At 36.4% G+C, this 13071-nt stretch overlaps 1 protein-coding gene across 1 annotated transcript; it reads right to left on the reverse strand.

Moving 5' to 3' along the window:
• Positions 1–520: 520 nt before the first annotated feature.
• On the reverse strand, positions 521–9475 carry LOC139120037 (uncharacterized). Its single transcript, XM_070684054.1, has 2 exons — positions 3525–9475; positions 521–3010 (listed from the first exon to the last, which is right to left on the reverse strand). The coding sequence occupies exon 1, from the start codon at positions 9471–9473 to the stop codon at positions 6879–6881; it is 2595 nt and encodes an 864-aa protein (XP_070540155.1). The 5' UTR covers positions 9474–9475; the 3' UTR covers positions 521–3010; positions 3525–6878.
• Between the last annotated feature and the right edge of the window lie 3596 nt (positions 9476–13071).

Below are 13071 nucleotides of genomic sequence, written 5' to 3' on the forward strand. Positions count from 1 at the left end.
ACTTCTGCAACTCCCACGCAAACACCGTTGCACTTAGAGACTTTATAGTTTGTTTACAAGTACAAGTCTGCAAAAGTAAATTTTTGGTCGCATTACCTTAACAAAACGTCACGTGAACTTTCGACCATTTTGAAAATAAACTGTAAACTTAAGTTCATTTGCATAAAAAGTGATATATCAAAATTCTGCTCATGTCACTTTTTAGACTATATAGCCATGCTCCTTCATGCGAATTTTCAAAGTCACAGACCTTGCCAATTTTGAGAGGAAGATTTTTAAAGCATTATATTTCATATTTTCCAGTGACCTTTGACTTGCCCTATTTCTATGCAGCTATGCTATTGCAAAGGCTATTTAAGTCCTTTTTAAGAGACCAAAGGGCCAAATGGGCTAGTGTCTGTTTAACATTGACCGGTATGAGACCAAAGTGAACCCGAAAATTTTTGTGATTCCTCTTGATCTTTGACCCTAGCATCATCCCAATACCCGGCACATATTATACATAGCTAATACTGATGGACAAATTTTGAACACAGCACTTTATTCAAGGATATATAATCTTCAAGGATATATAAATTACATATTACAGTTAACTGGAAATACAGTTGCTATACAATTGAGAATATATAAATTACATACTACAGTAAACTTGAAATACAGTTGCTGTACAATCAAGGATATTACATACTACAGTTATCTGGAAATAGTACAGTATATTTTCAAAAACATCAAAAACAAAAAAACAGACAAAATATTTTGAATCCTCACAACACATATCAAATCTGTAGGTACTGGTATTCTCAAAATATTCTTTAAGGACATTCAAAAATACATACATACATACATACATACATACATACATACATACATACATACATACATACATACATACATATATACATACATACATACGTACATATGTGGACAGGTACATATGCACATACATGCATGTATACACATACATACATACGGTACATACATACATACATACATACATACATATGGAACGCGCTGACGATGGATACCAGATAGATATTCCAATAGTTTCTATAGACTATAGTCCCCCTGGCGGTACAGATGTTTTTGGATGCAGGCCAAATGATATGCTCTTTTTGAAATGAATTATTATGGACCTCTTTGTTGTGTTGAAGAAATCAACAGCACATATCATACATGGCCAATACAGGTGAATAATTCAGAAAAAGCATTTCCTTCAGCAATATATAAATTACATCCTACAGTTAACTAAAACTACACTTGCTATACAATCAAGGATATTTTCATTATATAATACAGTTAACTGTAAATAGCACAGTGGAGTGGAAATACAGTTGGATGTTGCATGAAATGAATATGACTATGTTATAGTGACACTATAATCCATGCTCCAGCCACATCTCTTTGAAACACTTTTATGCACTTTTTCATAAATAGCCTTCTTGAATATCAAATCTGTGGTGATGAATCTCAATAAATAAAGAGCCTCACAGCTTATATTATTCAATGACAACTTTCCTTTAACAATATGTGCAATTTTACAAGAGTTGTCACTACTGTTATGTAGGTCATTTGCCCCACACTCATCATGACCTGAGTCCAATTAGTCTAGAACATTCTCAAGGTCACTGCCCTTAATGACCTCACAACCTTGAATTCAATTAGTCATGTTTGAAATGTTCTGGAAAGTTGATTAGTTGTGTAAGAGAGATAATTTTAGAACAGTAATTAGCATGTCAATAAAAGTTCTAGACTGTGCTTATATGCTTATGTAAGCACATGAGTATAAATACTGGGACAGCAGGCTTGCAGTCAGACTTTTGGGATCATATTTCTTGTGTGTTACTAAACTCCAGCAGTAGTCATTCTCAAGACTTTTCAAGACCTTCACTGCCAACGCTGGATTTATACTGTGGACTTTGTGCAACTACAAGCCTGCAAGCTGAAGGACTGTTCATTCATCCGACTGACTGTTACAACTCTGAGACTGGAGCTTTGCCGTCCCAGATGAGATAAGTAGTCTGTACACTTTTAAAGCTTGTACTCTATCCCCGACTTAGCAATTAGTTTTATTTTTGTAATAAATTTTGTTTAAACGGAAACTGCTGAGTTCAGGCTTTTGTGCGTTTTCTCTGCACGTAACACTACCACAATGACTACTTGGACTTAAACACGGCAAATGTGTATGGACGTCACTTTGATGAATGCTACGGTGACATAGTACCATCCCAACTCACAGTGAGTCATGCAGAGCACAATATGCACCAACAGGACTAGTTTACATCAATATATTTACCAAGTTTTCTGACATAATCAGGTTCTGTTACTTCCATATGTATTGTCCCATTTGGAAACACTCTCAATACTACAGCTTTGTCATGGGCTGTTATCATTTGCAGAAAATGCCCACATCTGACAATGCCCATAACCAAGGTGAGATCAATATTCTGCAGTCACCAAAATTAGAAGTATTGTCACATCTGTTCTATTCTATTTGGAAAACAATCTGAGTACTTCTTGTTTATTGTGCGTTGCCACCATCTGCAGACAGGGTCACACTCAGAAAGAGAATGACGCATTGTGTGTCATCTTCTATAGTCATAATAAGTTACAAGCAATGGAACATTCTGTTGTTTTCCTTGCTTCACAGATCCGTAGGATGTCAATATTGTACAGTGACACTGGTACATTAGTGTAGAGAACATTTCCATACTCCACAGTGTTGTGAGATATTCAGAATCTGTTATTCACACAAATGCATTCTCTCCTGTGGCAAGACACTTCAATGTCCAGACTTATCATCTGCTCTTATCATCTGCAGAAAACATCTTCCTGGCAATGTAAATAAATGACTTGTGTATCCTTCTGTTACAGTCATCCAAATTAGAATCATGTGAACTCTCAGTTACTGTCCCGTGGCACTGATGCACACTGATGTGAAAGTTGCTTTAATTTGAGAATGAAACATGCCTCTTTCATTGTGATTAGTCCATAGGTGAGTTGATATTGCACCCTGAAAATGAAATCAGACAAAATACATATATTACTGATACTAAAATTTGTCAACTTGGTTTCGGTCTGTTATGCCATAGTATGCCATTTTGATGAGGCCAGCATTAGCTTTTAATATTTTACATTTACTTCATCGCACTATCTTAATTTCTTAGATATGAACTTGTTAAGAATGACACAGTCAAACTCAACAACACCGAAATTTCTACTATGTCATGTTTTTCCTGGCACAAATCACCATTCACAAAAGTAAAGGTTGCATTCACTAAATAAAATTGCAGAAGACAATTGAGTAATCCACTTGTGTATAGAGAACTGTTAAGAAATTCTTTCACACATATTACATGCTATTTTACATTGCAACTACACAAGTCTGCTACTCTATAACAAATCTATTCTTAAAACATTCTCTTTTCCAAAAATTTTTTACATAAGGTCATTTATTATTTCACATACAAATAAAGTACTACAGTAATGCTATTACGAATGTTTCATTATTACTGTGCAGTGCGTACCTTTCAAGACAAACAACTTCAGTGACATACTATGGCCTTGGTTTCACTAAGCTCATTGGCTAGAATGTCAGCTATATTTTCAGGGTAGAACATTCCTATCTCCATAGAACAGATTTAAATAAATGCAGATCACTTCAAGCGACTTCATTTCAGCAGCATTTGATAATCCATTCGCTCAGTTCACTTGCAAGGCAGAAAGGGACATTTCTTGCTGAATCTCAAAATACATTGTTCAATGGTCGGTCATCTTTACTTTCTGCATCTGTTGTTCTTCCATTCACCACTCCACATAATGAGTTTACAGTTTGTATACTTTTTGTGTATCTCAGATCTATAATTTCACCTCTTTGCAGACTAACAACTTTAAATGTCAATTGCTAACAGAGTTAGTTACATTATTGCTTCTGAAGCAATTCAACAAACTCATAGCTTTCAATCATTTCAAAGCCCACCTCCCACTGTGCATAACAGGGCCGTAACCTGACAGAACCTTGGAATTGGGTAAATTACTAATTATTTTTCTCTCACTACACTCAAACACTACAACACTATCTCTGTGTGCAGTAAATTGTTACAGTTCAAATATAAATGTTCATTTTGTAGAATAAACATAGGATCATATCATCTTGTCTCTCCTTCAGGCTAACATTGAATATTTACAACATACAGACAGAGATGAAATATTCTGAACACTATGGTACATCACAGTTGTGTAAATGTTAATAACATGAAATTGTTAGCTGTAAAAATAGACATGCATAGCACCTCTGTTTGTCAGTAGAACATTTTTGTAGTGGTACGGTTCAACTTTAGCTATGCATCTATTAGTGGCTATTTTATTGTCTATCCATATATCCTTAAACATATGCAATTGTAATGATGGGCATGTCATTTACATCATTGGCTGATTGAGGAATTAATAGCCAGTCAACCACTACACAAACCATAAATTGTGACCTAAAAGGTTGATACAACTAAATGTTTACATTAGTAATGCTAACTTCTACCCAAGTCACATTACACCTGCCTTCAAAGTAAATACCAGTGCTCATAACACTTTTGGAAGTAAAATGGTGATTTTTCAGGAATGCTAAGCTCCTATATTACTTAATATTATTACATGTGAAAAATTCTAGGACAGTGTGCCCTGAAGCATACACCACGTGCAGCCAAAAGTTTTAGTTAAATAAGGATTCTATACCTGTACATCTCCTATGCATAATTTCCTTGCTTTACCTGTGACTTTGTTTGGAAAGTAGTGTTTCACATTGGCTAAGAGCGCACACTGTTCTTAGATTTTTTCCTGTACCCCTTTCAGGCTACGGCCCTGTATGCAAGCACACACACACTCACACACACACACACACAATATGGGGGCCCGTCACAATCTGCCCTCCCCATCTGTTTCTTATTTTCATCAGGACGGGATAACTTTTTGTGATTCCTTTTCCATGAACATGGTCAATCAAACAGCTTCAGAAGATGGTATATCTACACACACCTTAAAACCATATCTTGCATTAAGTTCACAAGTGATGGTGATATCATTGGAATTATGAGTCACTTGACCATTTGCATATTTACCCTTTTTCTCTACCATTCAAGGAAATGTTTCCCTGAAAACTTCTACTTTGTACAATACTAGTCTGTAAACTACTCATATACCACATACAGCATATGTAGCACTAGCTCATCTTTCATCACAAAGGTAACCAGTTAACATGACACCTTTGCATGCATTCAAATCTTCAACAAAAGTGCATTGTGAAAACTAAAATAAGTTTGTAGAACTTCTACACCTACACTGTCTACATTTTTCACATAAACATGGTCAATCAATGTTCCACTTTCTGTTGTTGCCTCTGAAACACACTGTGAGAAGCCTCTCTGCTCCATCAATTTCAGCAAACATGAAGACACAAATATGTTTTCATTGAAATCACCAATTATGATGTTGCCACCTGGGATCTTCTCAATCTCTATCACTAATTTCAACAGATTTCTCTTGAACACATCAGCTTTATAAGACTTAGGTCTATATATAACAGCTACTGTCAATCTTATCTCTTTAACATAGAATGCAAGATATTCCAGATTTGTTATACACAATTCCAAGATTTCAATACATTGATCCACACTTGAATAAATGCCTACTCCACCATGAGCTTGCTGCTTCAATTCAGATGTCACTGGGTCAGATGTATCGTAACAAAGTTGTCTTGGCTTGTGATAAAGTGCAAAACCACTTAATTGCAAATCATTCTGCATATCTGAGGTTCGTAGCCAAGTTTCTGTCAAGCATATAAAATCAACTGTCATAAATCTATGGTCATTTCTCAGATCTTCAAAATGAGAGTGCAAACCCTCTATGTTATGCAGCATTATGGTACATGAACTATCTACATTATAAGTTCCTTCTGACAATGTCATGAACTTTGGCATACAGGACAGGGCAGCATCAATTTTGTCATTGCAGTATATAGCTGATTCTTGGAAATTGGTTATAGTAAGTCCACTTAGAGACTTTACTCGACTTAGGGCTACATAAGCTTGTCCTGGTTGGAATATTTTGTCCAATGATACTACAGCTTCATCTACAGTTAATCCTTGCACTTTATGTACTGTACTAGCCCAGGCGAGCTTGAGTGGGAATTGACGCCGTATACTTCCACAGTTATTCACTTTGTCTTCCTCACACTTGATTGGCGTGCTTTTTTCTGGTATCATTGATAATGTCTCTGTATGGCGGCGAAGTTTTGTACCAACCTTTTCATTGTCAAAACAAACATATATAGTAGATGGAAAACTCTCTGTGGATTTCACATGTATGTATGACACAATGCCAAAAACGCCATTCACTAAACCATCAGACACATCAATATTCTTCGTCAACATCACACGAGCACCAACTGCCAGAGTAACAGTTTTTTGCCAAATTGGTATTGTACACTTTACGATGTTGCCCACTCACTTTGACTAATTTCTTTGTTTTGGGATCTCTGTACAAATCCTGTGCATTAATACAAATTACATCTGAACTTAACGAGTGAAGTTTTCTAATGTTACATTCATCAACTTTTCGGTTGGTTGCAAAAATATGAATTCCTTTACCCTCCTGACCAGTTTCACAATTTTGAAGCATAGTAACAACATGAGCATCTAAATCATCAGATTTCTGTCTTTTTCTGATTACGTTCAATGTTTCAGCAAATTCAGAGTCTTGCTGTCTCACTACTTCAGTCAGTTCAGCAATGGAAAAGTAATCATTCCAGAGATCAACTCCTTCACTGTTCACATACAATGCCTTTCCTTTCACTGGTGGTAATTGGTAAAAATCACCTACACCAATCACTGCTACACCACCAATGGCAACTGATCACCAGTCTGTTTAATTTGTCTCAACCTTCCATGAACATAGCCAAGTAGTTTCTTATCAACCATAGAAATTTCATCAATAATGAGAATTTGAAGACTGCTAAGCTTAGATCTCAATGTGTTAATCTTTTCTTCTCCGAGCGGTTGGTATGGCAGTTGTGCATCAATAGCTATTGAGAAGGTACTGTGTATGGTATTAGCATTTATATTAAACGCAGCTACACCAGTTGGTGCTGTTAACAAAACTGATACATCATCTGGATTTGGTAGAATACGAGCCAAAATTCGTGTAGCTTCATAGTACACTGCTTTGATTAAATGAGATTTTCCTGTGCCTGCACCTCCAGTTAGAAACATGTGAAAAGCTTCAACACTTTTTCCATTGACTTTGTTCAGACACCACTGCCGCACTTTGTAAAATATCTCTCTCTGTGTGCTATTTAAAGATCTTAGCAATATTACAGCTTCATTCCTTGACATTCCACACTGGTGATACACTTCTGAGGCTGACACTTTGTGTTTTTTCTCCAGCAAGTCAGGTATAGATTCATCATTTTCTCCTTCATCTGACACATAATTGTCCTTCCTCTCTTGTAAACTTTCCAATCTATCTATTTCAGACTCTGGATGAATTTGAGCCCATGCATCTTCCAAGTTATCACTTGTTCGAAGGATCTCCTCTGCTGAATCTAGTACATCAGCTTCTTTTTCAAAGACTGCTCTATTCCTTTCAACTATAGCCTTCACCCTTTCTACAGCTTTGCTACCACACTTCACTGCACCAGTGTTATAGAATTCTTCATATGAATTAAAGTTGTCAGGTTTCAACTGAGCATCAAACTGATATGGCAAGAACAGTTGAAGAATGCTTTGATAATACTTCTCTGGCTGTTTCATTGCTGAAAACCTTGCATATCTCACCACAGCTGGAGCAGTTCGAGTTCTTTTCTTCATATGACCAAAACCATTTTTCAGTTTAACTACATTCTTCTTTGAACATGTATTTGACACCTCTGATGACGACATTATTCTGTACTCAGATACAAAACTAGCAAGACACATTTCATCAAATATATCTCCATCTGGTCTGTTTTTATAACGATCTATGATGCTAGTCATCCAGATTTCCTCCTCATTAAGATCACCTTCTTCACTTCTCATTTGTAGAATTTCAAGAGGTAAACTCATTTTGATAGGGTTATCCCCTGTTGGGATAAAGTGTACTTTTCTCGATCCTTCTTTCAACCTCAAGTTGCACACTCTATACACAGCTTCTTGGGCACTCACTTCTCGATTATTAACATATAACAATCCCAATCGTCTAAGTGCTTTCCTGGCATCTGCATTATCCTCTTTAGAAGCTTCCTTTTGTGCATGATCCAACAGTAAGCCCATTTCTCTTTCAGCTTTGGATATGTAACTAATAATGTACACAATGCAACTATATGCATCAACAACAAATTGTATATCCATATTAGCATTCCAACATCGTAACAAGTCCTTGTTGTATTGGTTTACCCACACATCACTTGATTCTCTTTTCAAGACCACACTGGTTTTCTTAGTTAATACACTGCACGCTCTCTCAAACAAGTCTTGTGTAACTCCTATGCTAGTAAACAGAGATTCAACTGTTGAGAAAGTCTTCTCAGAATCTGAAAGTGCAGTCCAGATTTTCGACAGAATTTTCTTGGCCTCACCTTTACTTAGTACTTTTGGTGCTTGATCTGATTCAACTTCGTCTACTTCATAGTATTCAACAGAACTTTCTGTACTATTGGAATTGATTCCACTGAGTGCTTTATCTAAATCATTAACAGCCTTTCTTATGACTTCAGGCAACTGAGCATCAGTGTCAGGTCGAGCAATAAACGTTTTTTCAGAAGGTGGTCTCGGAAAGTTGAATCTACAATCAGTACCATGTTTTCTACAAGATTTTGAATGCCGTGTGCTGTGTTTTTGAACACTGTTTACAATTTCATGAAGTTCTTCATCATATTCTGAGCATGGCATCTCACAAGTCACATATTTGTCAACAAATGAAGTGACATCATCGTCATCATCTTTGTCTACTTTTGGTGCATCCTTCACCCAAAACAGACAATGTGTATGCGGTGAACCACGTTGCTGAAACTCAACTCGATAAAAGTAATCTTCAATTTTACCGATAGGTTCTGCTGGTGACATTATTACTTGTGTCAAAAAGTAATGAAATCTCTGATCAAACATTCGAGCAGCTGTTACAGGGTTATCTCTTAACACAGCACATTTCTCTGACCAGTCCAGCTCTTCTGCTTTGCGAATATCACCTTGTGCTTCAAGAATACTATCAACCATCTCAGGCCATCTCATATCAGCAGATGAAAATGAGCAAAACCACGTCGGAATACCTAGCTGCCTCACCATTGCAAACAGATCTTTCTGTGCACTTTGCCAATAAGGTGGTGTTCCTCGGATTGGTTTCAGAAATTTGTAACCTTCATCATAATTTAAAATTTTCTTTAGTGATTGTTCATCTGTTAAACTTGCAGCAGTTATATTTTCACTGCATGTTTTGCTAGACCCTTTCCGCATTGCTATAGCACACATTTGACAACACTTGTTGCACCTCTGATAAACACTGAGCATAAAATATGAAGTCCTGTTTCTCGCAAATCTGCTATCTACATTCATCAAACGATTATGAAGATATCGTGCAAGTGTAATTCTCACTTCGCGACTGTCCAGAAAAGTTGGTGACCCAGTAGGGTACAATACAGGGAAAGACTTTGCTTCATTACTTTCATCAGTTAACATTTCAACAGGATGATTTCTTTCTGCAGGAGCAACACAATAGATTTTGTCAAAATGCTGATCAAGAACTTCCTGAGCTATGTCAACAGGTTGAAGACATGTATCCATGAACATTCCTTGCTGCTCTTCACTATTATTATCATCATCATCTGCGTCTGCATTCCCTGAATTATTCTGTGATTCTGTATTCTCAGCATTATCTCCTGATTTGCTATTTCGAGCATTATCCTGTGATTCAATATTTCTAGCATCATCGTGTGGTTCTGTCTTTTGTTTATCACTCTCATGTCTTGTACCATCTTCATCAGAAATACATTCATCTCCTTTATCAATTCTGGACAATGGATTCCTCCAATCTTTATTGAAAGAAATACCTCTGTACCACTTATTGTTCATTGTTAGGTAATGAAGTGCACTTTTGATCTTCAAATCATTCACATATTGATATTGGTAATGACCTTTATAGCTGAGTTTCCGTTTCAATTTCACCCTTATCATTTGATCATCTGACTCCTGTCGCGGCAAAACATAAGTACCTTTCTCTAGGCTAGAAGGAACACAAAGAACAGGTCCATGTACACCATTCTGACCACCTTTTGGTAGAGCTAACATTTTCATAAATGGAATATGCAAAGCAATCAAATGTTGCTCTAGAGAATTTAAGCATTTCAGTTCTTTTGGAATATTCATTACATGAAGATTATTAGCTGCAGCTTCTGCTGGCATATTCCCATTCAACAATTTACGATGACAAGTATAACATATCCACATTAATTTCTGTTGTTTCTGTCTCCAATATAAACAGTCACTATCACATACATCTGTGCATTGGTGAAATTCAAGACACTTCTTTGCAATCTTTGCTACAAAGCCTCCTTTCTTCAAATATATTTCTCTTTTACACTGTATTACTTGATTTTTGAAAAGTTGTCGATAGCAAACTGAACATACATAATTGGGGCCATGAACTATTTCATTTCGAAACATAGTTATAACAGTTTCAATGTTCTTCTGTTTATTAGCTTTGGACTGTCGAGCAGCAAATACCCTACACTTAGTATCATCCCTGTAACTTTCACTATCTTTATACTTTCTAATGTATCTTGCTTTAACCAACTCCCTGTGACTCTCATTTTCCTGATATTTCTGGACACTTCTTGTCTTTACAGCTGCTCTATGACACTGATTCACTTCATACTTTTCAATACTTCTCGCTTTGACAGCTTCCCTATGAGAGTCATTGTTTGCATACTTCTGAATACTATGTGACTTAACATCCTCCCTATGACGTTCATTGTCTGCATATTTCTGAATACTTCGTGTCTTAACATCTTCTCTATGAATTTCATTCTTTTCATATTTCTCAATACTTTGTGCTCTCTTAGCTTGCCTATAACATTCCTTGTCCCCATACATTTGTTTTGCTCTTGCTTTCTTGTTTACAGCATTGTCTATGTACTGCCTATTCACAGCACTTTTCATTTTTGCACGGAATTCAAATTCTGTCCAATATCTCTGTTGTTGCTTTTCTCGTCTTTGTTTCTTAATCAAAGTACTTCGATCAGTAACTGTACATGGTCGTTTCCGTTTCAAGACTCGATGTGCTATTGATCTACAAATCTCATCAACAGATACTACATTCTCCTCATACTTCAGTTGTTTTCCAGCTCTTTTTCTCCCATCAACATGTTTTGGGTCCACTACTTCATTTACATCGGTTCCTAAACTCCTCTTAACTTTACGTTGTGGAACATTTCCCATGACTTTAGTTGTATTCGCTGATGTATTCATCGCATTATGGCCACATTTATACACTAAAACACCTGGAGGCTTGACACATTCCACAAATTCATAGTGAACTTCCATACAGTGTTTCAGAAATATTGATTTACCGGTAGTTTCACTGTTTTTGTTAATCTGAGTGCTAGAATATTTCAACCATTTACCTCTACTAAAAGTGACAACATCTGATTTCAAAAGGTTTGCAGTTGCTAGTATCTCTACTTCGGTTGCCCATGTTCCAAAATCTTGCATGTGAGATTTTACAAGGTAATCATCAACTGACTGATATCCAGATCTTAAATAATTATAGAATACTGCGGAGTTCTCTTTAAGATGCTTAACAATGGCCAATCGAATTACATCATGATTATTCTCTGTACCACACAATGCATATGATACCGCTCTAAAGAAACAATTTCCATCCTCCTTGATTTTCTTTGTTCTACAAGGGTCACCCATTTCAACACCTGGACCACTGTATAAATGTGTAACATTTTCATTCTTAATGCTTAGTTCATTGCACAGCATTTCACACAACTCAAAATCCAAAGGGCAATATAACTGTGGTGTCTCTTCTATGCCAACAACAACTACTTCATCATCACTGTTACTGTCTCCATTACTTACATTGGCAACACACTCAGATTCAATATTCACAGTAATTCCAGTCACTTCAAACTGCTCATTTCTACCAATACCCATAGAAGTAGCTAAATTACAGCAATGTTTATACACTACCTCAATACTGTCCAATGGTATCAGTACACTTGTGCCATTTGGTGTAACCATGCCATTTGAGTCTCTTGAGTGACTGTCAAATGTATAGAAGATATTCTCTTTCTTCAATACGGCAAAAACAGCTGCTCCAAAATTAACAAAACATGCATCATATTGTGTTAATGTCACTACTAATGCATTGTACAAAGACATCACAAAACTATCTATATTGATATCTTCACCTATTAGACCTGTGACAGATTGTCCAAAACTTGACTTAAACCTTGTGTCAAACAACTCAATAGACTGTGGTAGTTCTGTGACTAAAAGATAAACATCGATCACTGATGGTGATTGCTGCACACAACCATACAATTCATTACCTGTTTGCAGTATTAAATCCATGTCGCATGTATTCCACGTTTGCACATTTTTTATTTTACTGTACAGTACAGAAACAAAGCTATTAGCAACACACTGCCTCCCACTGTTTTCACCAAATTGAGCATGACTTTGGTTAAAACTGCCCTGCACTAAGTTTGAGCATTTGATTTGTATCTTAACCTTCTCACTGTCAATCATTTTATCTACTTTAATGTCACTTTTATTCACTCCATACATCATTGCCATACTAGTCATGTCATGTTCTGATGTCTCATTTCCTTCCTTGTATGAAATAAATCTTTCCCTAGTACTTACATTGTCATTTGCCATGTCATTAGAGTAACGAAGCACTGCATTTCGGGTTTCATTTGCCATGTCCTTAGAGTCCCAAAGGACTGCATTTCGGGTTTCATTTGCCATGTCATCAGAGTCCCGAAGGACCACATTTCCAGATTCATTTGCCATGTCATTGGAGTCCCGAAGGACTACATTTTCA

Source organism: Ptychodera flava, chromosome 20 (genome assembly GCF_041260155.1).
Source record: "Ptychodera flava strain L36383 chromosome 20, AS_Pfla_20210202, whole genome shotgun sequence".
Lineage (NCBI taxonomy): Eukaryota > Metazoa > Hemichordata > Enteropneusta > Ptychoderidae > Ptychodera > Ptychodera flava.